Below are 25,847 nucleotides of genomic sequence, written 5' to 3' on the forward strand. Positions count from 1 at the left end.
TTTTTAGATGCATTACTTTACTAGTTACTTGAAAAAAGTAAGCTGATTACGTAACTCACATTGTTTCGAAAGCTAACTGCGGCCCTTTTCAACTTTCTATTTATCAAAGTATCCTGAAATAAAAAGGAAGCAGCAATGTTTTCAACATTGATAATAATCAGATATGTTTCTTGATTTTTGAAGGATCATGTGACACTGAAGACTGGAGTAATGATGCTGTAAATTCAGCTTTGATCACAGGAATAAATTACATTTTACTATATATTCACATAGAAAACAGTTATTTTAAAGGAGCCGTATGTAAGAACTGTATTTCAATTAATCATAAAATGGCCCTGATATGTCACTAGACATTAAGAAATCATGTTCATTTCAAATACTTATATCACTGACAACAGTAGTCCGGCCAGGATATTGTCATTTAAAAGTGAAGTTGCAGCCCTCAACTGATGTTGATGTTGTCATGTTGTGTTTTGGCCTGATGCTCCACCCTCCACCTATCTACCAATCACGAAGTCAGTAGTGTTTCGGCATCCGGGTTGCCAGATCTGCTCTAGTTACCACAGCTGCACCTACAAACGTGTCGGATAAAAAATGTCTAACGTTACGAAACTTAAAAGACCTCATTATGAATCCGAAATACGTCGTGGCAAAGTCAGAAAAAAAACTTACGGTGTAGGACTCGTCACTTGCCATTGGAAGCTCCGACGTTCCTGCGGGATCCTGCAGCCTAACTGGCAACCTCGAGTCAGGGGGGAGGGGGAGGGGATACACGCTCTACAGTAATTTGAAAGTGATTGCAGTACCAGTTTTGGCCACAATCTTACATTCGGTTCCTTTAAATTGTAATAATATTTCACAACATTACTATTTTTACTGTATTTTGGATCTAATAAATGCCACACTGGTGAGCTTTCAAAACATTTTTAAAAATCTCCCCCCAAACTTTTGAATGGTAGGTAATATTATATAAAGTGTTTTTGTGATGAGTGTATGACAGGAAGGCCCTTGCTGCTGCTACCACATTGCTGAGTTGAGAATGATATTTCATCAGTGCTTTATGATTCTCACAGTTTCACTGAGAGTTTGCTTTCCCTAAAATAGTCTAACACCATATTGCATCAGTATCTTCCCACAGGGGAAGACAGAAAGAAATAGATCAAGTCTTGATCATTCAACACACATGTACAGTAGACACATAAACACACACCTACTATCTGTCCTTTCCTCTGCATCTGGCAAGAATCACAGATGTATATCTCAGACAAACAAAATATCTGTTATACTTCAAAATTCTCTGTATTTTACAATCTAACATTAACATGATCTGTCCTCCAGGCAAACATCAAGACATCTTGTGTCCATCATGAAAAAACTCCAGTCATCTGGAAAGGGCCGAACTCGCTTTGCCAAGTCAAACTCAGATGAGCATAGACCACCGACGTTCGAACCGTTTGACACCAAGCATGGGACACCAAGAGCACCCAGTAAAGTTCAATTTGTATTCTTATTCATTCATATTCCATTGAAATTTTTGCTATGTGAATCAAGCGTTCAGATGCCAACACATGTACGGGTCAAGGTGTAATTTTTCCTTAAATCACCTCACTAAGAGGACATATCGCTGTGTTGTCTTTGCTCATGTCTTTACACAAACTTAACAACTGCCGAACTGTGCCTAGCTAACAAGGAACGTTCTCAGAAACTTGGCTAATGTTCCGACAAGGTTCTCTCAAAGTTATGGACAAATGTTCTTCCAGTATCATTAACAGAACGTCCATTCAAAGTTATCTGGTCTTTAATAATGCTCTCAAAACTTTTACACAAAAACATTATTTATGCTTCATTCATGGATTTTTTACATTTTTTTAAATCAATTAGATGTTTGTCCAACTTATTAGTAACACTTTGAAATAAGGTTCATTAGTTAACATTAGTTAACGACATTAGTTAGCATTAACTAATAATGAACTGCACATACAGCATTTATTAATCTTTGAACATGATAATTTCAACATTTACTAATACTTTATTAAAATCTTGTTAATATTAGTTAATGCACTGTGAAAAACAATGAACAGCTGTATTTTTTACTAACTAACGTTAACAAAGATGAATAAATACATTAACAAATGTATTGCTCATGGTTAGTTCATGTTAGTTAAAACATGAACTAATGTTAACTAATGAACCTTATTGTAAAGTTTTACCAACTTATTTAAATGTTACAACTTGTTTCGGAATGTTCAGAGAAGATTCAAAAGTAACGTTCCCAGAATGTTTGCAGAATGATCAAATGGAATGTTTCCTTAACATGTGCATAACCAAGAACGTTTTGAAAACATTTAATAAACTGAACTTTCAGGGAACGTTCACTAATAATGTTTTCATAACGTTAGCCAAATGTTCTTACAACATATTTTTGTTAGCTAGGTAGATGCTCATCTATTGTCAGTAACCAATAAGATTAGAGAAAGGATGCCTTTAAATATCACACCATTTTATATATATATATATCGATTTTTTTTTCTGAAACTATTAGTTCAGATTCTGTTCAAAGCTGTGATAATATTGGTATTCAAAAGATCATGTACAATTTTTTTCGCCTTTTTTGCAGCAATGCAAGGTCTCTCAGTATTGGATGTTGATATGCGTGCAGCAGAGAACAAGAGAGCCCACAACACCATCAACTACAAGAACACCAACCTCATTGTGCGCAGGAATCAAGAATTCTTCATCACCATCAGGTTTGACCAACCCTTCAATAACCAGAGGGACAATGTGCAGATGGAGTTCCGGATTGGTGAGCAGATATTTGAAACCATATAATTTCCAACCCTCATGAGAAAATTAAATGTGCTTCTTATGGAAAAAAAATATTTTCTCCACTGTGATACTATGGTAGGATAAAAGGACTGCAGAGAGCCTCTGTGCCTCTATAAGGGATAGTTCACCCAAAACTCACATGTCGTTCCAAACCTGTATGACTTTGAGATATTTTGAAGAATGTTGGTAACCAATTGAATTTTGGTGACCATAGACCTTTGCATTGACAAAAAACTTGAAATCATATTCTTTTACGTTCCACAAAAGAAAGTCATACAGGTTTGGAACTAAACTAAGGCTGAGTCAATAATGACAATTTTCATTTTAGAGTGGACTATTCCTTTAAGAGAAGAGAGCGTGGTGACCCATAGTATTGTGTCTACTTAATATTGAACCTGACAAAAGCTGTGGAGGTGCCCACACAGCAGAGGAGGAGGAAAATAATGACAACAAGACATAGATAGGCCTGAATGACTTGGCTTGAAATTGTGAACCAGAAATAGACACACTGAGATGGAATTACATCTGTGATGTTTTTAATGCTTGAGAGGAACATGATCTTACAGAGGACAGAGCCATTAATGGACTGGACGTAACTCTCAGACAAACAATGATACCTGAGAAAACATCTGCCTGTCTTCATTAGAGACTTGCACACGTACATCACCCAGAGCGTAGTGCCATGCTGCAGTTAAGTCAAGCTGAATGATTGAAGCGATGCTCCCTTGGCTGTCGCCGCACCATTTAATTCAGTCTCAATGTCAGCTTTGCGTTCATTGTTGCCGGCTCAGTTGCTGTCCTGTGGGAAGACGTCCTCGTGAGATTTGGGTCCTTGTTACTGGAGGACGATCCTGAGAGCACCATTGTTTTTTTGTGTGTTTTTTTCCCCAAGCCACATTTTAACTCCGCTTGGCCAAACATATCAGAGCACTAGTTTTTGTTAAAGTTTTTTTTTTTTATATACAATCAAAGTCAATGGGATCCAGTGTTGTCTTGGACCCTGCTGACTTATAGTATGAGCAAAATCAGTTCATAAACTGCTTTAAAAAGTCCTTTTTGTTCCACATAAGAAAGAAAGTCATATAAATGATGACAGAATTGTCATATTTGGCGGTAAGTCTTGATTTTGTTTATGGGCTCTACTAGAACAGGTTTTCATGCTTGAATGTTCAAAAAACATCAATTTTCCCTATATTATCCATTGTTGCAGCTCCTCTCTTCCCAGTCTGTCAGTAACGCTCTGTTTAATTCCCGTCTCTATGAAGCTCCTCCTTCTGAAAAGCACACTGTGCTCTGATTGGTCTTCTGGAGCAGTGTGTAGTGATTGGTCGAGAGTGTTTGGGAAATGTCCCGCCCCTTACCATAACCGCCAGTTTAACACACTACTAACTAACTCAACCAGGCCCCGCTCCTTTATTCTGCGTATTAATTATTTAAATGAGGAATATTGTGACGTGTTCGTTCCCGACTCAAGACTACAATGGAGGCGTTTTAGGGAGTTCAGAAACAGTGACACCTGGAGGGACTTTTGTGACTTTGCAGAGCTTTTTCATGCTCAAACAGCAACATTACACACTAAAGAAAGCTGAAAATGCATAACAGGTTCTCTTTAATACTAGAATATATCTGTCCTCACAGGCAGTTCACCTGATGAAAACAAGGGCACCTACATCGTTTTGCCCATCGGTAAAGAGAAACCTGAAGCGCGCTGGAGGGGTCGTGCGGTGGACATACGAGGGAATTATGTGACCGTTGGCGTAACACCAGACGCCAGCTGCATCATTGGCCGTTTCCAAACCTTTATTGTAGTTGTGAGTGATTTTGGAAAACAGCGCACTGAGAGAAACACTGCCACCGATTTCTATGTGCTGTTCAATCCCTGGGACCCCGGTGAGTACAAGTACAACACTTGCTGCGCTCTGATTTGGATGGCAACAAAGTTTCATATTTTTGATGATGATGATAATGCATGTATCTTGTATATGCTGCATCAAAGAGGATCAGGTGTACATTTCCAACGAAAACCAGAGACAGGAGTATGTGTTGAATGATGTGGGGATCATCTACAATGGAGAAATCAACAACATTGGCTCCCGTTCATGGAACTTTGGACAGGTTGGCAGTTTTCTGGAGATGTTTGTTCACAGACTGTTCAAACTGACACCTTCATTGAACATTTTATGTGTTTTCCTGTAGTTTGAACAGGGGGTTCTGGATGCCTGTCTTTTTATTCTGGATGCTGGGAAAGTACCACTAATGTACCGTGGAAATGCCACTCAAATAGTTCGGCAAGGATCAGCTCTGGTATGATTGACAAATACATATATGTATATATATATATATATATATATAACAAATATTATAAGTTTATAGGATGTATATTTTTTTGGGTTTGTTTCTGCATTGTTTTTTTTTATTTTTTCATTTTCCGACACACTTCCTAAGCAGCTGGTCTTATATGAATGCACATGGCGTGTATATTTAGGCTTTTTGGTGGTATATTTTCAGATGAACGCCCAGGACGATGATGGTGTCCTGGTTGGCAACTGGAATGAGGATTACTCCGTCGGCACAGCACCGACTGCCTGGACCGGAAGTACTGAAATCCTGCTCAAATATGCTAGAGAAGGTGGTGTGCCTGTGTGCTTCGCTCAGTGCTGGGTGTATGCCGGCGTGCTGAACTCTTGTGAGTATGGCCACTGCACAATTATCGTGTTCATTTTGTTGGTTCTGAGATTCAGGCTATTTAGACCTTTGCAAAAAAGACTGTGGTGTACTCATGACACTGTGATGGTCCCACCCAGTTATGCGCTGTCTCGGGATCCCTACACGGCTCATCACCAATTACTGCTCCGCTCACGACAACACAGGCAACCTGAAGACAGACATCGTGCTGGACGAAGACGGGCGAGTGGACCGAAGCCGAACAAGAGATTCAGTCTGGTGAGATACACAAAGCATATGTAACCGGTCCTTTTCGACCAGCTCCGAGCGGGATTTGAACCCTGGTCTCTATCATGGGAGGCAGGCGCACTAACAAGGACGTTAAAGACCAAAGCCGCTAGTGCACTTCTTGAGGCCAGGGGAGTGAGGTTTGCACCCACAGCTCTTACCGGCCTACGTCCATTACACATACACAGTCTGATAGGTAATGACTATTTCATCATACCTCCCAGAGGACTGCTAAGACTACTATATACAGGTTCTTAATAATATGACTAATGCAAAATGTATAATTCATTCTAAAGTGAAGATCATGGTAACCCACTAGTAATGACTCAAGTATTACTATTATTAATACTATTATTAATTTGGATCAGTATTCTAAAGTGAAAAACATGATAACTCCCTAATATTGACTACAGTCATTGTAAACTTTGGAGGGTTTTGTAAAGTATTGGATAGAAATGACTCAAGTGTTACTACATCCTTCAAAAGGAATTACTAATTATTTGGATGCGTATTCTAAAGCGAAGATCATGGTAATCCACTAGTAATGACTCGAGCGCAACCAAATCCATCAAAAGGAATTACTATCGAACCCCTTACAAAAAACTCAAAAGCTTACAGTGACATCAGTTATTACTTGGGAGTTATCATGTTTTTCACTTCCAAATAATTAGTAATTCCTTCTGAAAGATTTGGTAATAATTGAGTCATTACTAATGATCTTCACTTTAGAATTAATTATACATTATACATTTTGCATTATTCATATTAATTATGAACCTGTATATAGTAGTTCTAAGTAGTACTCTGGGAGGTATGAAAAAAATAGTAGTTACTGTGAACTACCACATTTGACTATGCACTATTACTTACTAGTTCGTTAATCAGAGTTTCTTGTTAGTTAATAGTAGTTACTAGAATGTTAATCGTGCGTTACTCATTTGTTCCTGTGTTGTTATTTATTAATGATGGAATGGTGTTCTGTGTTACTGGTAATGATGGTAATTTACTCGAACTCGCACTGGGCCCTGCCCCATGCTTGGAATGGCCCTGATGATGGTTTAATGTTGTTTAGTGACGTGTGTCCATTACAGATTTGTGCAAAACTTTTGTGAGATTTTCTAAATGTCAATAAAAAACTATTGCGAAATGACGGCATTTCCATCAACCGATGTTATGCGACTATAACATCATTTTTTCCAAAAGTCATTCCAAAAATCATGGTATATTTGGTACATGGTACATCAAGTATATCGCAGCCACTGCACTGGCCATTATTTTTAATCGAAGGAGACTGTTACGAACTTTTAGAGTCTAGGGAATGTACCGTAACATTTACATATTAACGTACTGCTGGATATGAAATGAGGTGGAAGAACATGACAGACAATCTTGGAAAGAGAAAGATACTGGACGTTTATTCACAAAAAGCCGAAGCCACTAGATCCAGTAGGATGACAATAATAATGTGTACTATGTACAATGTGATAATATAAACAAACAAACAATAAATGGGAAAAGAACAAAAGCGGCGCCAAAGAAAAGAACAAAATATAACAAAACAATCCTTAATCTAGACCTAATCTAACCAAAGCAAAATGTAGAAAATAAACCGAAATCTTCAGTGCATCCGGCACTTTAACTAAACTATCTAGCAAAACAAAAGATACATTAAGTGGCGCTCACTTCTTACCTAGTGTGTCTAGACAATCATCTGCTACGTGTGCAGTGTATATCGCGATATACTGACCTGCGTTCTCTTCCCGCTATATCAGCTGTTAACCAAGGTCTCATAGCAAACGAAAAGGTAGACAACACATCACAAAAAAACAAAGCACATAGCACACAACTCAATTCGCGGGCAGGGACAAAAACTCGATTCACTACAGAAAACTCATTGCGCTATAAAGAGCTCAGTTCGCTATAGAAAACTCATTCCGCTACAATCCAGCTCAGTCCACTAAAGAAAACTCATTCCGCTACAGAGAGCTCAGTTCGCGATCGAGAGAGAAAGCATGAATGAACACGCCATCCTTTTGAACCAACTGGACGGCCTCCGATTGGCTCCCAAGCGCCGCCTTAATGATGACTGACGTCCGACTCGGCCAATCACAGCACCCTGCGAGCAGAGAGAGTGGCTAGAGACAGAGAAAAGATAATGAGCACAACAGCCAACACGTGTGAAGTACACTAACATGCACAGATCAATGAAAACAAAACACAAAACACGCGTGGAACGTAACAGAGACGTAGGTGTATTTTCCAAGCTTTAATGGCAAGGAAAGCCACTTATACTTGGGAGAAGCACATATAAGGTGTTTCTCCATCCTATTTGCTTCAAGATCTTGATCAATTCTTTGTTGTTTAGAATTCCCGTAATACTTTTGTCTTTTATGAGTTTAATAAAAAACTCTGTCCTATCTTCTGTCCAAACATACCGCACCATCTTTAAAGAATGATCGACTTTTACGTACACCAGGTGACCTGTAAATGCGAGAAAACTGTTTCCATTGCAGTTGTGCGAAAAATTCCTTTTTCGAATTGCCTAAAAAAAACACCTCATGCGAGGCTAAAACGTTTTTTGCGTTATATCGGAATTTTTGTGAAATTTACGTGTTTCCATACCCTGGTAATCCAGAGTTCTCGCGAGAGCACAAGTTGAATTTGCTCAGCGAGTTTACTCTGGTGTCGAGTAATGATGCTCATTAAATATGCCCCTCTATCTGAGCTGCACCAATCACATTGGGTTATCTGATAAAGGCGGGCCAGAGGCGAGATGGCGACAGCGCTGCGACGTCAAAGTCATCAGTAAACATTGCAAGATGGCTATGGATGAACACCAGTTGTTTGAAACGGCTTTGGTCGCTACAATGAAAGATTTAGACTTGCCTTTTTCTCTAAAAGAGGAACAGAAGACGGCGCTCGAATCGTTCCTTTCCAAGAAGGACATTTTTGCTGTTTTGCCGACCGGATATGGCAAGAGTCTAATCTACCAGTTAGCTCTGCTGGTAGCTAAGCGATGTTGTGATTGGTCGTAGTGTTGTCCAATTGCGTGCAGTGATTTTTCCAAATGCGTGCTTGGTGCCCCTCGAGTTGGCAGATTTTCATTAGTCGACGCCAGACCATTAATCTTTTAGATTTAGGTCTGGATCTACAGGCTAGTGTTTCCATTGGCCGTATTTTCAATTCACAATTTCAATGTGCACAATTTGAAGGGTAATGGAAACACGGCTAATGTCACTGTGTTTCACAGGAACTACCACTGCTGGAATGAGGTGTACATGAAGAGGCCTGATCTGCCGGAAAAATTCTCTGGCTGGCAGGTGATCGACTCCACCCCTCAGGAGACCAGTGATGGTATGACCCTCTTCACACACAGGCTTTCCTCTAACCTTAACTTATGCAGTTAGGAGGCACTATCCACAAATTGTTTAGAAATTGGGGTCTCATTGCTTCTTACGTTAGGCAATAAAGGCACACATTTTTAATGCTGAGTGTATCCATTAGGGTTAACCATTCAACGCTGTTAACCAAGTTATTATAATAAAAGTGACTGAACAAATATGAACTTCATCAATCATTAAAAACCAACATTTTTGCCCTAGCTACTCTTTTTTATTATTATTATTTCATCAGAACTTTTAGTACAGGTGTTCATGTTATATTTATACATTTCAGTTATTTTTATGATTTAGGTATAAATTGTGGTAAAAGGGATGAAAAAACTGAATCAATGACTAATAAAAAAGTGACTCAAACAAAAACTCACACACTCACACACACCTTAGCCATGGCTGTTTTTGGATTATATAATATATTTACCTTAATAATTTAATAATATATATAACTTAATAATAATTATATAACTTCACTTAATATACACATGATGTGTATGTCATGCATGTCATGGTAAAAATATGGTAGTCATGGTAATAATATATATTATTTCCTACCTGTTATACTATATGGAACAAATAAAAAGTAGTTTTCCTCTCTCATTCAGGTCTTTATCGATGTGGCCCGACGTCTGTCAATGCCATCAAAGACGGAGAGCTCAGCTATCCGTTCGATGCAAGGTTTGTCTTTGCAGAGGTAAGAAACATGTCAATTCTCTTAGTTTGATGTTTTTACCTTTAGATTTACAAACCACTTTGGTTTTTAAGATCTTAAAATCTCAGCTGCATATTGCGCTTACAAAATGCAAAAACTCTTTCTTCTGTCTCCAGCTGAACAGTGATGTGATTTACCGTCAATCTGATAAGTATGGAAATACAAGTATCCTCCGTGTGGACACCGCGTATGTGGGAAGGCTCCTTGTGACTAAAAGGGTGAACGCTAACTCCTATGAGGATGTCACTTCTAACTATAAATATCCAGAAGGTAAGTTTCAATTGGTCCAAAAACACCAGGACAATGGGTTACACTAGTGAAATCTTTCAACCTTCTTCATGACTCCAGGCAGTGACAGGGATAAGCAGACCATGAGGAATGCAGAGAATCGTGGCGCTCCTACCAGAGATTATTTGCCACAGCCACAGCCACAGCCAGAAGCAGGAGTGACCATGGACATCCAGGCCGACACCATCAAAATGGGCGACAACTTCAAGCTGACGCTGAACATTAACAACCAGACCAGCAGGACCTGCACTATCAATGCTACCATCACTGGCTGTGTGTCGTTTTACACGGGCGTCGTCAGCACGACCTTTAAGCTTGAAAACAAAGCTGCAACTGTGAATCCCCAGAACAGTGAGTCTGACTTTTCAAGATTGTTGTCGCCTTTTTCACCTTTGTCTTTTGGCTTGCTTAGTTTGGGACATTTCATTTAATATTCAACAATAACATTGATCTGCCTGCATTGACACCATTATATGAGAACTGAACGATAACATCACTGTTTTCTCCAGAGCGGCTATATATATATACAGTATATAAATTAACTAAATTAATAACTTTTTTACAACAAAAATGAACCATCACTGAACTTACTTAAGCTGGACTGTGATGCTATTTTCTTCTAGAAACAAACTTTGTTGCATTATTTTCCTGTTATCTCTGTAAAGCTGCTTTGAATCATCTGTATTGTAAAAAGTGCTAGATCAATAAAGGTGACTTGACTTGACTTTAGGGAACATGCAAACATTTCTCAGTGTAATTTCTGAAAATCCTTTCACAGCCTCAAAGCTGCAGATCAATGTTCAAGCTATGGAATACATGCCCTACCTGGTGGAACAGGCCAACTTGCTGTTTGTGGTGAACGGGCGCATTCAGGAAACCGGACAGACCCTTTCAGCAATGAGAGTTATCACTCTCCGTCCTCCTGAACTCACAATAAAGGTATGCGTCCTTCATAACCAGTTGTTGAGGAACACGTGTGATACATTTGATCCTTAATGTTAGTTAACAGCTGTCATTATAATTCATCGACAGGTGAATGGAATACCCCGGGTTGGCAAGGATCTGATGGTCATCGTGTCATTCCGAAATCCCTTTACTTTCCTCCTGACAAACGTTCAGCTCCGCCTGGATGCAGTTGGCCTGCTACCGACCAGAATTAAATCATACAAGTAAGATGGAATAACCTGTCACATTTATTTTACCATTATTCAGACATTACCAGCAAGTTATTAGATGACTAAACATATTAAAATACAATATTGTAATGCTGCCAGATCTCTATAGATCTACAGAGAGATGTACAAACAGTGTGTGTGTGTGTATGGTCTTTTAAAGGACTACATACAGACCCCTCCGTCTGCATGGAGATTTAAGGGATGTCTGAGATTCTATGTTCCTTCCATTAATATCTACTCTGACCTTATGCTTTTGAAACAAAGTGTAACCTATAAATGTGTATCTTTTGTCATGTAATCAGATGGTAATACCATTACACTTAATATACACGTTACCATATTTAGATGCCATGGTATGTCATGGTAAAAATAGGCAATCATGGTAGTGTTCATGGTTCTGGTAAAACCTATTTTATGGGGACAAATAAAACATAAAGATATCAATATCCGAAATCCTTGTGGGGACATTTTAACGCTAGTGACATGTGAAGGCCAAGTATGGTAACCCATACTCAGAATTTGTCTGATGCATTTAACCCATCCAAGTTAGTGCACACACATTAGAAGTAGTGAGAAGTGAGATGAGAACACACCCCAGACAGCAACATAGTGTTGGCCCAGATCCGGCACACATCCGGCCCACGCCGTGGACACACACACCCGGAGTGCTCGGCGAGCAATCGGTGGTTAGGATTGTTTGTTTGTTTGCTTACCTTGCCTCAAGGGCACCTCAGTCATTTTCTGCCAGTATTGATAATCGAACCCGCAACCTTTGGGTTACCAGCCTGACCCTTCATTTTTGGTCCCCATTAGGAACAGCTTATAAATCATACGTGAGGTTTTTTGAGAATGTAAAAATGCAGAAACTTTTCTGTGATGGGTAGGGTACCGTTAGAGGATAGAATAGACAGTGTGTACAGTAGAAAAATCATTATGTCAATGGAAAGTCCCCATAAAACATGAAAACCCAACATGTGTGTGTGTGTGTGTGTGTGTGTGTGTGTGTGTGTGTGTGTGTGTGTGTGTGTGTGTGTGTGTGTGTGTGTGTTTCTACATGCATTTACACACTATATCCATTTCCACTTGCAGCCAGATTCCACCTGGTGGCTCAGTGCAATACACTGAAGTGATCACCCCTCAGACTCCTGGGAGGAAGGTGCTGATTGGCAGTCTGGACTGCGCTGCACTGAGACAGGTCACCAATCAGCTGGAAATCATGGTGAATTACTGATTGCCACGAGGGAACGACAGAGAAGAGACAGAGGAGAAAGAGAGAAAGGAAGGATTGGAAAGGGTTCCCAGTACCATTTTGGTGTGTTGCTTTGCTTTCTTCACTAATATTATCACAATACAAACTAATGTTCTTTTTTTTTTCTTTACAAATCAATCATAACTGTACCTGCCAAGACTGGATTGTTAAAAATAGGGAGATTTTTAATGGGTACTGTTCACTTTCATGTGGTAAACTTAATGATACCGAGGAATACAAGCATTTTAAGCCAAATCTCAGGAAGCTAAATACCGACAATCAATCGTGCGAAAGTTTTCTCGTGTGCACGTCAAAATCTGAGAGTGTGAGAAAGTGAGCGCTATGAAATATAATAAAGGACCATTCAAATTTAGAAAGAAAATGTAAAAGATTCTCTGAAATTGTTAAATATGACTTGTTTTGGTTGTGTAACTTAATTAACACACTGTGTATTAATAACAATATACTTCTGATTTAATCTGCTATAATGCCATGTACTCATGTAAACTAACAATAAACCGTTAGCATGAAAGCTTTGGATTTATGTGTTATTTATACTGCAAATCTTCATTTAGACATTAACTCCTCACACCATGATATCATGTTCATTCTTTCAGATCACTGTAAAGGACGTATTCAAAATGTTAATGACATTCTGGAAAAATCACTCATTTTACTTTATGTATTTCCTAGTGAAACGGTAGAGTGGAACTTCATTTACGGTTACATTCATGCATTTGGTAAATAATTATGAAATAATTTACATAGCATTTAGCAAACATTTTACATGCACTCCCTGGGAATCCAACCTTGACCTTGGTGTTGCTAACGACATGCTTGAGCAACAAGCTACAAGAATATACATATAGATCATCCATCATAAATTGATTGGATCATAAAAATGGGTGTAACACCAAAATTGAGCCAGGTTGAAGAGGATGGGGTTGACATGCTTTACAAGATATGCTTTATCTTATGAAGAAACTAGTGATAGAAGATTGCTTACACAACTGTAAAATAACACAAACAGTGTATCAAAAGCCCAAAGTTACTGAATGAAATGTCGACTCAGGAAAGTTTAACGACTGTGAAGGTTTGGGGGTGTTGATGGACTCATTATACCACCCCTTTAAAATATTGCTTTTTAAATAAACTTACCCACATATAAGTGTTGATAAAAAAGGATGCATGAAGCTAGAATAAAATGGGTTTTTTTTAAATGAGAAGGGTTAAAGTAGTTAAAGTTATATTTCAAGGATAACAAAATAATACATAAATAGGAACATATAGTATACTTAAAATGCAAAAATAATACATAAATAATAAACTATAAGTTAACTTAAAGAAGACTTACAAGTATACTTGCAGTATAAAACTACTAAACTAGTTTACTGAGAGTATACTACAAAGTGAACTCTCATAAACTAAAAGATGTGCTACAAGTATTTGACGAGTAAACTATCAGTAGCCTATAACTAGGCCTGTAAGTTCACTTGTAGTATAGTTGCAGTACAAACAAAAACTTAGTTGTAAACTAGTTGTGTAGTCAAAGTTTCTACTACTTTTACACTTAAAGACAAATATACTTCACGCTGCAGATTGTGACGTTTCCTAACCTTTCATTCAAGATGATTGTAGTTCAAGTTAAAATCTAAGCCTATTTTCAAGAACAAAAGGAAAGCTCCACTGACGCATTCGGTGCCGTACGTCATTCAACTCCACTCCCTCCATATAAATGAAACATGCGTTCAGAACTGCACCAATACTGCTGGAATACCCCCTCTACTCTCTCCCCCACCACCCCCACCACCCCCACCACTGAATGAGTCACCACGGAAAACCTCTCAAGCTACTGAGTAATTGGATGGGGACGAACACATTAAACAGGGATTCCCTATCCTGTCGAAATGACGGTTCATTTAACTCTGTTTTCATAGGTGCTGCCAATTCACTCAGGAGTTTTTGAGTTTTCCATTAAGACCCGAAGTCTAATATCATTGGTATATCAGGCAAAATATGTGCCTTTCTTATCAAATATATCATTAAATCCATTACTCTTGTTGCACACCTCCGCCACAAGATGGAGACAAAACATGAATAAAAACCTGCTATTGTTTGGACTGTTATTGCAATCTCTATAAATTAAATCCATGATATTGCATCCCTCCCTGCATTGCAACACACTATGCAGGGTTTTTTTTTCTTTTTTTTTTTTTTTTTCACGCCAGCGTTATGCAACTGCTCGTTTTTTTTCGAAAGGTTTAACGCACGAATCATAATGCTCATCTAGCTATATGCTCTACTATGCTATGTGACATGCATGTCATTTGAAGCTTTACGCGATGACATACAGTCCGCCTTTCATTTGATATAATGTTGAATAGTAATCATCTATATTGTCAATGACCAACGAAAATCCGATCAGATTGTAAACTGTCCTCAGGGCATCATCAGTCTCTGGGCTCTGTATAGTCTGGACTCTAAATGAAGTGTCAGGGGACCTAATTACTCAGCATCGAGGAGCACACGGTCTCTACTCACTGCGAGGATTCTCCTCTAGCTAGAATGCCCTATGTAACTTTTTAGTATTCTCCTCCTGTAGTCGTGAAGTCTCTGAAAAAAAACTGGTGCGCATCAATACTCAGTACTCATTGGTTGGCTACAAATTCCGCTGACGTCAGCGGGTGAGAACTTTTTTATATCTTTTCAGTGATACAGACATCACTACCTTTCTCTCAGTTGTAACGTAACTCATCTCAGCCCATACAAAATGATTTCTCATCTTTCAGATTCATACCATATCATGTTCAGTAATACCTCCAGATTATAACATACTAAGTAGGCTAGGCTACGTCATTTATTACTATCATATCTAAAAAATAAAATAAAATAAAAAACGCAACATACTGTAATGTAGCCTAAAGCATGATTTTATTTTATTTTTCCTTTGAGCACTTTATCAACTTTATGGGTTATAGATGGTTATCTATGTTAAAGGATTTTGTATTATATGGTCAATGACATGACGTGCATATTTTTGTGTCCAAGTGCATTATTTCATTTTTAAAACATTTGATAAATTAATTACATATATCACTTTATTCTATGCCTATATACCCTATTTAGTTTGAATTAATTTCTAGTACATTTAAATAATACATATTATTTTATGTTTTGTTATCTTAAACCCCCAAAATGTCAGATGGGGCAACTGTCTGAACAGAAAACTTTAAAATGGTGTCCATCATCCAGGTCAGGAGCCCGACTGATCCTTGAAGCGGAGTGAAAATGTGTGATTTCTCTCAAATACTGCTAAAAACTGTTCAACTATGGGTAGGTTGATTCACTTTCCATGTCAGCTGGTACAACTAGTAGGCCTATAGGTATACATACAAAATAAAATTAATTGTGAATTTAAACACTTTGAAATGTTATTTAACAACTGAAACTTGTTTAAACACATTGTTCATGACTCAAAAATATACATTACTGTTTTTAAAAGATAAAAAAAGAAAATACTTTTTTGAAGCTTTATTTGTCAATGACTCATGTTCACCACCTTGCCACCAAAAATATCTAAATAAAGGGATAGCAGGGCCTAAAAACATCTGCGCTGCAAGTATATGAAACAGTGTCACACCATTTTTATGAATTCTTACAACATGAACGGGACTGTTGATGGGCCAGCGCTGCATTGTCATGAAAGTTTAAGCCTTGACAAGTTATAGGCCTACTCAGCACAAAAAAACGCCGGGAACTCATTTCATTACTTGCCTGCGCACAGAAAGCTGAGTCTCAGACGAGCTCTCTTTCATGTTTTTACAAATTCACACAAAATTATCAAAAAAAAATTTGCAGTATCCTATAGACATAGTCATGTCATGTAAATATGTCTTAAGTGAACGTAAAGAGTTGAGATTGTAAACGCTTATGTACAGTTTCATTATTTTAGATATTTAGATGTTTTTAATGTTAATCAAACAACAAAGAAAATAAAATCAGTCACTGCTCTTAACTGAAAATAACTTCTGTAAATTTAATAAGGATGAATTAATAAGGATGTTTAATTTATACAGTGAAGACTATGCAGATATTTTACATTTGCTTACTTTATTACATTTCTGTTCCTGAAAACTACTGTCAGACCCAAAAAACCTGAAAAGCTCTGTTTATTTCATTTGTATGCTTTTGCTTTGCTTTTTGATTATTTGTTTTTATATTACTACTGACTGTTTACTTGTCTTTAATAATGTTTTAAATGTAGTATATTAGTTAGGCTAGTAAGCTGTGGTATCCAAATTGGAATAGAGAATAGTGCAGTTCATTGGAAGTGCCTGTTTTTGCAAAAACAGTTTCATAGTCGGTAAAATATAGCCTATATTTTTTTCTCAAGTCACCGGCCACTGGCAGGTGTGGCAAAAAGTTTTTTGCCCTGGATATAAGTCTCAGGTGTTAAAAGTGTTAAGATTCTGGGCCGATATATATTTTTCACGATGCACCAAAAATATCCCGTCCATAATCCTCAAAATACTACAGTCTGCTTCGTTTACCTCGTTTCACCTCAGACAGACCTTGATAACCTTGCTGGTGTGTTTAAGTCATAAACAAATCATCAATAACGATTAGCGCCGAGGTAATAAGACTCAAGAAAAAACGTGGGCACTTCATTAATCATAGCCGGCTAAATCTGCGCGGGGCAGGATCACATTTTCATAAATGATCCTACAAATCCATAAATTACTGTATCTTACACAATGCATCACAGTCATCTCGATTAAAAGGAAGTATGGCCTAGGCTAATCAACCTCAAGCAACCCGACTACGAGATATCTATCTATCTATCTATCTATCTATCTATCTATCTATCTATCTATCTATCTATCAAAATTCATCAGTCTAAGCACCCTGGAGCAATGAAGTCTGCACGTGCATTCATATGTGGGTCACGGGTCCACGTGTGAGCTTCATGCAGGAGGGTGTATGCTATAGGTGAGACCACCAGAGAGCAGATATATGTGGACATCTCCGCAATCCCTGAAATACCAGTACAGTGGAGAGGGGGAGAAGAAGGGAAGAGGGCCAGCCCGGTCTAGCGAATGAGAAAATAGAGAAGTGGGGAGTCCGACGGTGAATTTTACGTCAAGCTTGAGATGTGGGCGTGAAGCAGGGAGAGAGAAAAAAACACACACGAGGCATTACCACCTTCTCTTAACAGCGTGCACCATTTCACTTCTCTGCGCCTCGCCGACAGCGGGAAAAACCCAGAGTTTCGGAAGATCTGCAAGAACTAAACAGCGATGTTCAGCGCGCAGATTTCACAATCTTTTCCCCTCACAACAATCTAAAATTGTATATACTCCAATGGTTTTTCTGGACGTAGGATGGGATTAACTTTGTCTGGAAGATATATTTCATTGTTTCTTGCTGTTCAAATAGGTAAGTAGATTATTTCTGTCGTAGTGTATTTTGGGATGGGCTGATTTTTCCTTTTTAATCTTGATTTTTTTTAATAGATAACTTGACCCTTCAAATTCGTAGTTAAGGCTTTTAAAGGGTGCCTACATTTCGTTATATGCCTATTGGTTGTATATTTGTAGAGTGTATGTTGGTGGATATTTTAATTGCAGTGCTACTGTCCCGACTGCGATTTAAAGGCTTGCCACTGGCAATAGATCTGGGTCTTGTATTTTAAATGCATGACATTGAGGTAATATTGCATTGCCTCTCCTTTCAATGTTGGAGACTGTTCCGAGAAATAAAGCCCCGTAAATCGTATTGGAGCAAGTTGGTGAAAGTATGGGACCGCCCGATCCTCCGTAATGAATTATTCAAACCAATATTGAAAAATAATTCGAAAAAACAGATTAACACATTTAACTTGCAACGGCTGAGTTTCATAGATGCATCATACGTTTTATATGGTTCAATGTGTCTCTTTACAAATTACACAAGCACACAATATAATTTAATTATAATTTCGCGAAAACTAGTTGGTGTGCAATTGTTGTTTTATAATTTAGCCTACATAAGAATGCATGACATGATCTTGTAATATTGTGCGTTTTTAAATGTCTTTTTTGTTAGTGCTGTTGCAGGGCTCTGCGATGAAAATATTGTGCATTCGGATGAAATCAGTGCGATGTAATTTTTTTGTGAAAAGCTGGTACCGTTACCTAGTTGAACTACATTAATTAGCCATAAACCCCCTCCTGACTTCATTGAACAGATTATGCTTGACACTGACAGGGTCTGGTAAAGTGGTCGTGACTCGTGACCACTAGTACAGTAGGATAGGTGAGTCTATATTAGATGCTCAGTTGTTTCTAAATATAGATCATCGTGCCTACGACGAAATGGTTTAATAATTCACTGTTTGTTCGCAGTGCTGTCTTTTGTGACTGTTAATTCCAGTAAAGCAAACAAAGACATCGAGATTTTAAATATGAAATCATGCATCCCATTAATAAACGGTTTTACATAGCCATCTGTATGAGCATCTTTGTATTTCGCATCCTCATATCCGCCATGTTGAGGTCTGAATATTTCAATTATTTTGATAAGAAATATTAGGATGCACGATACCATAATATCAATGCAGCGCATTTACGCATTTAATTTGTCTCGGTATGGTATTTTGTTGGAATATGGTTGTAATGTTGAATATACACGCTTCGTGTTGAAGAAAGGGCGATCTGTTCGCGATATCACAGTTATAGCTTGATATTTCGTTATGTAAGCTTTCATCTGTGCGGCATTACTCAGTAACACATTTAATCCACTATGTCTGAAATCAATATTATCCTTAATTTAATATAATCATCTTAAGTGTGCAATATTTTGTGTCATTGTTGGATGCGTTTTTTTATTCTGTGGGCGAAATGCACGAAATGACTGTGCTTCATCTGCATGGCACCAGCCAGAGATTTACAGTTTACGAAAAATTAGATACAGAATAACAACCATGATTGCATCTTTATTTTATTTTCGTTTGGTATTTATCGTATTGATTGTAGAATATGAATGCATATAACCAATAGCCTATTAAATATTGTATATGACATGTAATGCCTATAATTCACATATACAACGTAGCCTATAACAAAAATGTTGGGACATAGGCCTATCATATAATAACTGTAAAATAATTAGCTATACATGCATATAATAGAATACAGGGAAATATAGCATGCACTGTATTTAATAATGGATCATATAGCCTGAAATTGATATAATGCAATTTAAGGGCATTGTAGAGAATATAGTGCACTTACACACTACATAATGCACATCTTATTACTGTAGTGTATCGACGCAGAATATGTAGGCTACTGCATACAATTTAGGGACATATATATGCAAAGTAGGCTATTTGATATAATATAGGGACATGTAGGCTATGTGTGTGTGTGTGTGTGTGTGTGTGTGTGTGTGTGTGTGTGTGTGTGTGTGTGTGTGTGTGTGTGTGTGTGTGTGTGTGTGTGTGTGTGCTATACTGTGGTTAATGGGCAGAGGCACGGCCTGATTTGGACAGTGCAACAACTTAATTAATTCAAGATCTCGTTGTTTAACGAACCCGAGAAACCACTGGCGTTTATGGTTCGTTAAGCAAAGGGATCTGGTCAATTGATCAGGTTGTGACTTTCCGGTCCAACATAAAGATCGAAATGAAGTGGGAAGGAAAGCATCCGTGTCCAAATCTTCTCATTTTCCCCCTAATAGATCTGTCATCAAAAAACAGACTCTTTTTGTAGATGTGTAAAAAAAGGGGAGGGGGAGTACAAATCACTCAGAATGAAAATCTCACCTCACACAAGCCCACACACACCCCACCCTCATGTACACCATTACATCATCGTTTGTCCACGCGCGCCACCCTCATGCTCAACACACATATTATTCTAGTGAACACACACACACACACACACACTGACAGATGAGCGGAGAACAAAAAATACAACAGCTAATAATTAAAAACCCTGAACGAGCACAGCCTGAGTGTATCGCAACAAATTCAATTCTACAAAATACGCTATTCTGGAAGAGTCAGATGATAGAAGTTAACGGTTTTTTTTATCGTTTTTTATTTGATTTGATTTAAATAGGCTACATTAAACAAATAATCCTTTTTGGTTTTCCAGCCTATCTGCTGCAGGCAGTTCGAGCGGCTGGGAAATGTGAAACAGTGTTCAGAGGTTTCTCCAACTGCCTGCTTCAACTAGGAGACAACATGGCCAACTATCCACAGGAGCTGGACGAGCAGGAAAACCTTAAGACCATCTGCACGTAAGGGAACCACACACACACACACACACACACACACACACACACACACACACACACACACACACACACACACACACACACACACACACACACACACACACACACACACACACACACACACACACACACACACACACCAGATGAAATATACTGGTGTGAGGGTGGGGAGAGAGAGGGAACAGGGGCCAGATGGCACAAGGGGCCCTTGTTTAATTCGACAGCAGAAATAGAGCCGTGCAGCCGCTATATGCGCTATTCACATTTCACCAGTTAATTACAATTAGATGAACCATCTCTACACGCCAAGGCCGAAGGTCAGCATCCATAATTGGATCAGATCTGGCGGTAATGCACGATTATTGTAAGCGATCCGCCCTATAAAACCGGTTCTTTCACAGCCTCGACTGAGAGAATCACCTTATTACAGGGACTGGAATTACTCTTCCTTTCTTTCTCCATTTCCCCCCTGAAATTATTTCTGTTTGAGCTTCTAAATATAGTCTCCAACCCGATTTTAGATAGCATCATTCAGTTTATAATCATATTTTCGTATTAAACAATATTAAATAGCTATAAAAAGAGATGTGCAAAGCGGTTGACACTGCAATTGCATTTCCATACACACCAAAGCTCCGGCAAAACATTCAAATGTAACACCTTTTTTTTTTTTTTTACTTGAAAGCATTTCCTTTTGCAAATATTATATTTTATTGAATTATATTCTGTTCTGTTCTGTTCTTCTCTATTCTATTCTAATTTAACTGGAGCATGGCTACTTGTGACCGTGCGCATGTCCATTTGTAGATGCAGGTTTTAGAATGAGGGTGTGTGTTCCTCCTGAAATAAATGAATAAGTGATGGACTGGAGGAAGGGGGTGGGGCGCAGGAGGGGAGTTGTGTGTGTGTGTGTGTGTGTGAGAGAGAGAGAGAGAGAGAGATGGGGAGGGCACTAGAAGTCACGTGATATGGAGATTTTCCCTTTGGAGCCGCATTACAACTCGGGTTTCCCTCGTGCCCTCTCTCCTCCTTCACGTGGCTTCATGAGGACATGCAGTTGCCAGAAGGATTCATGCACAAGACTATATGAATTATATTAGAGCTTCTAATAATTATATAGTAAATTGTAGTTATATTTGTTGGTGCAACTTTCGTTTTAAATAGGCCTACTTTTCAAATGCACACAAATCAAAACGTCTGACTAATCATAATAAGATGCATGCGAAATTAATGTAGATTTTCAAATAAAATGCGATGCTTAAGTGTTTACTTAATGTTATCTCGGTAGTGCTTTAAATACAAATGAAAACGGACGTTCCATTTTATTTACAAATCACAAATGCATAAACCGAAATTGAGCGTTTTTTAAACTGAAAGCAATGCAAATCCAAAAAGACCAAAAGAGAAATATTTCTTTCCACTATTTTTAGTTTTACTAATTATATATATATATATATATATATATATATATATATATATATATATATAATAATAGGAAACATATTATTTCCTATTATTATAATGATTTATATATATATATATATATATATATATATATATAATTATAATAATAGGAAATAATATGTTTAGATTGAATAGCCTAAGCGTGACTCAAATCAGACATGAATAATGATTTTCTTTCTTTTGAAACATTTGACTTGCAGTTACTGGGACGATTTCCACTCATGCGCGACCACTGCTCTGGCAGACTGTCAGGAAGGAGCCACAGATCTGTGGGAGAAGCTGAAAAAAGAGTCCAGAAACCTGGAGTTTCGCGGCAGCTTGTTTGAACTGTGTGCGGGAGGGAACGGCGCGAGCAGATCTGCGGTTCCGTTCTGCATGACGCTCGTCCTGAGCGCGCTCTCGGCGCTCGTCACGTGGATGCAGTTTTAACCCACGGGAACAGAAGAGAGGGCGGAAGAAAAAAAAAACAAGAAGAAGAAGAAGAAGAAGAAGAGAGAGAGAGAGAGAGAGAGTGAGGAGGAAGACACAAGACAAACCATCAACACAAGAATAAAAGAATAAAAGAATAAAAGAAGAAGAATTAATGACGATCAAAATTCATCCTCACCCAAATGGATTTATATGCTTATTTCATCTGGAGAACAAGACGTTTTTTTGCAAGAGACAATGGCAAGAAGAAGTCTTCTGGGAATGCTCAAGCACATTTGCCTGACTCTGGGTCGATTACATGAAATATTTATCAGATATTGAGTTTCGGCCTGAATTTCTGAAAGCGTAGTATTTTATAACATTATCGTCTGTTATGAATGAATTATTATTATTACTGTAGGCTTTTCACATTCTCAACGGCCATCATATAGAAAGATATATTAGGAATATTCTCTCATCAGTTTGTTTTATATGCTCTTTGTCAATATTTAGTTTTCATTTATCAAATTTATTTTAGTCAAGCCAAGTATATGGATGTGTTGATGGCTGGGGTAAGATGAACCACCAATACAGACAAATATAGGGAGCTATAAATAATAATAATAATAATAGTAAATAAACCTCAGGAATGACTACAGGCATATATTTAATGGAATACACGAGAACAGAGATATCATATATTTAAAAGATTTATTAAAGAACAAATAAGTGTCAAATGTAGCCATCAAAAGGCTGTGAGGTGAGTTGACTGTTGCCGTTCCCCTCCAAAAATGTTATTCTATTCCATTCAAAGAATATTTGTCTCTTTTTATGTAGGACACATTACAGCATAAAGGCGACACTTTACATTACAGTGTCCATGTTGCATATAACAATGTGTAACATACAAGCAGCTCGAGAAAATAAGTACAGTACATCAAGTACACGTGGTTCATAACTATATAATACAGTAATTACACTAGGTCTGTATTTCTCCCGACAGTATCGTAGCACGAAAATATCTGGACCTTGACATTAATAGTTGGATGAAGTGGATTTTGCTAGCTTTATTTGATGTTGCCAAGGCATAGACCACGTTTCACTGCCTTCAGAAGATGTTTGTTCGTTGTTTGTTCGTTTCTGGGGATGTTGCATATGAAATACCTGAATATTCAAAACCATACAAGAAAATAAGAGATGTATGTGAAATGAAAAGAGAGATACTTTAACAGAAACAGATTGATTATACAGGTATATAAAATAGACTGCTAAAAAGAATTTAAATAAAAACAGTTACTGTTTGAAAGAGATTTGTGTTGTTTTTATTGGTGTAGGAACCTGATTGCAACCCTTATAAAATATATTTTATTTCCAATTTAGCCTATATATCTGCATCAGTTAATATGGAGCAATAATTAATAATGGCCAGAACCGATAGGTGCACATAAAGGATTCCGTTTCTCTTCCAGCGCCGCTCGAACGCACGTGAACGCGCACGTGAAGACGTATTGTTTCATTATTAATAAGGTGGCAGAGAGAGTCATTTCATATTGATTCTCCCGCGCTCAGCATATAAGGCTGAACGAAAACAACCACCAGATTGAAAAATGGTTGTCGAGGGAATTCTTGAGAATTTATTCTGAAAACACGAGAAACATTAGTCTATTAGCCTACCTTTTCAAGAGTCTACTGCCTTTTCCTATAGCCTAAGTCAGTGACAAATAAACATGTCGAAGTGACAAACAAAAGAGAAGTAATTTAGCTATTTAAAATACACACACACACACACACACACACACACACACACACACACACACACACACACACACACACACACACACACACACACACATATATATATATATATATATACACATACATACATACATACATATATATATATATATATATATATATATATATATATATATATATATATATATATATATATATATACCTTGCATGTGAGTGTACACAACATACATTTTGGCAAGGTAATACATAAATAAATTAATAAAACATCCTGATGTTTTTAAGTCATGAATATCAAGACGTTTTTAGAGTAGCCTAACAATTATTATAAATTTTTTTTAAATAAAGAGATCACATTTATGTGTAATTCACACAATGACCTTGACACAGTCTAAATGTGTCATTTTTGTTTAATGGTTTTCTCATGATATCAAACGCATGTTAATTACGCCAGTTCTCGATTTCGAAGATTAGCGCACAAATTCGATTTTTTGTTTTAGCATTTTACTGCACCTAGACATTTAAATAATTTAAAATGTATTTTTGAATATTTGAAAAATCCAAACCAACATTAAACATGCATTTCAGATATATATAAAAAAAAAAATATGAAGAAGGCCTACAAAAGGAAGACAATATTTTTAACTTAATAAAAACGAAGAAGAGAAAAACAAGCACTGGTATATTTCTAAATGCATTAAAGCGACTTTGATATGATAAATAAAATAGGGGTGTTCTGTTTTCGCTTATTTATTTAGTACAGCTTTTCTAAAAATCAATATAAATCAGACCTTGTGCGAAAACAACTCTATTTGATAGATTGAGAAATACAGCATCTTATGTGGAGCAGTGGTGAAGTGAGCTCTAGTGTTCTCCCTGCGGGGGTGAGACTGCATGAATGGGACTGGAGTCCTGGAACGCGCTTTTATTGCTCCTTTTTGAGTTTGAAAATGAGATTGGATTTCATCCTGTCCCTGGAAGGGGATGACGACTACATTTGTAATCTCATTAAAATGCATGTTATTCTGTTGCTGGCACTGCATATATTATCATCCACAGATCTTTGTGTAGTGAAGAGATTTTTTTCATTTTTATTTTATTTCGCAACACTCATTGGAACATTTCCTAACCACACAAAACGAGGAGGCAAAACCAGTTGTGACAGTTGTGTAATCTTTAACAATGAAAGGACACACACACACACACACACACACACACACACACACACACACACACACACACACACACACACACACACACACACACACACACACACACACACACACACACACACACACACACACACACACACACACACACACACACACATATCTATCTATCTATCT

The 25,847-nt window shown here is 37.7% G+C and overlaps 2 protein-coding genes across 2 annotated transcripts; both read left to right on the forward strand.

The window, feature by feature from the left end:
- Positions 1-2,649: 2,649 nt before the first annotated feature.
- Positions 2,650-12,579, forward strand: LOC309508800 (coagulation factor XIII A chain-like; the record flags this gene model as incomplete). Its single annotated transcript, XM_082183271.1, has 12 exons — positions 2,650-2,803; positions 4,465-4,716; positions 4,823-4,941; positions 5,023-5,130; positions 5,335-5,512; positions 5,631-5,769; positions 9,029-9,132; positions 9,779-9,867; positions 10,002-10,155; positions 10,234-10,524; positions 10,952-11,147; positions 12,438-12,579. The coding sequence occupies 12 exons, from the start codon at positions 2,650-2,652 to the stop codon at positions 12,577-12,579; spliced, it is 1,926 nt and encodes a 641-aa protein (XP_082039397.1).
- A 5,075-nt stretch (positions 12,580-17,654) lies between these two features.
- Positions 17,655-24,057, forward strand: nrn1a (neuritin 1a). The gene is made up of 3 exons (XM_082184196.1): positions 17,655-18,033; positions 20,736-20,880; positions 22,542-24,057. Exons 1-3 carry the CDS (start codon positions 17,979-17,981, stop codon positions 22,768-22,770), a joined length of 429 nt encoding a protein of 142 aa, XP_082040322.1. The 5' UTR covers positions 17,655-17,978; the 3' UTR covers positions 22,771-24,057.
- Positions 24,058-25,847: the final 1,790 nt, after the last annotated feature.

This window comes from Leuciscus leuciscus (genome assembly GCF_965113295.1).
Source record: "Leuciscus leuciscus genome assembly, chromosome: 11".
NCBI lineage: Eukaryota > Metazoa > Chordata > Actinopteri > Cypriniformes > Leuciscidae > Leuciscus > Leuciscus leuciscus.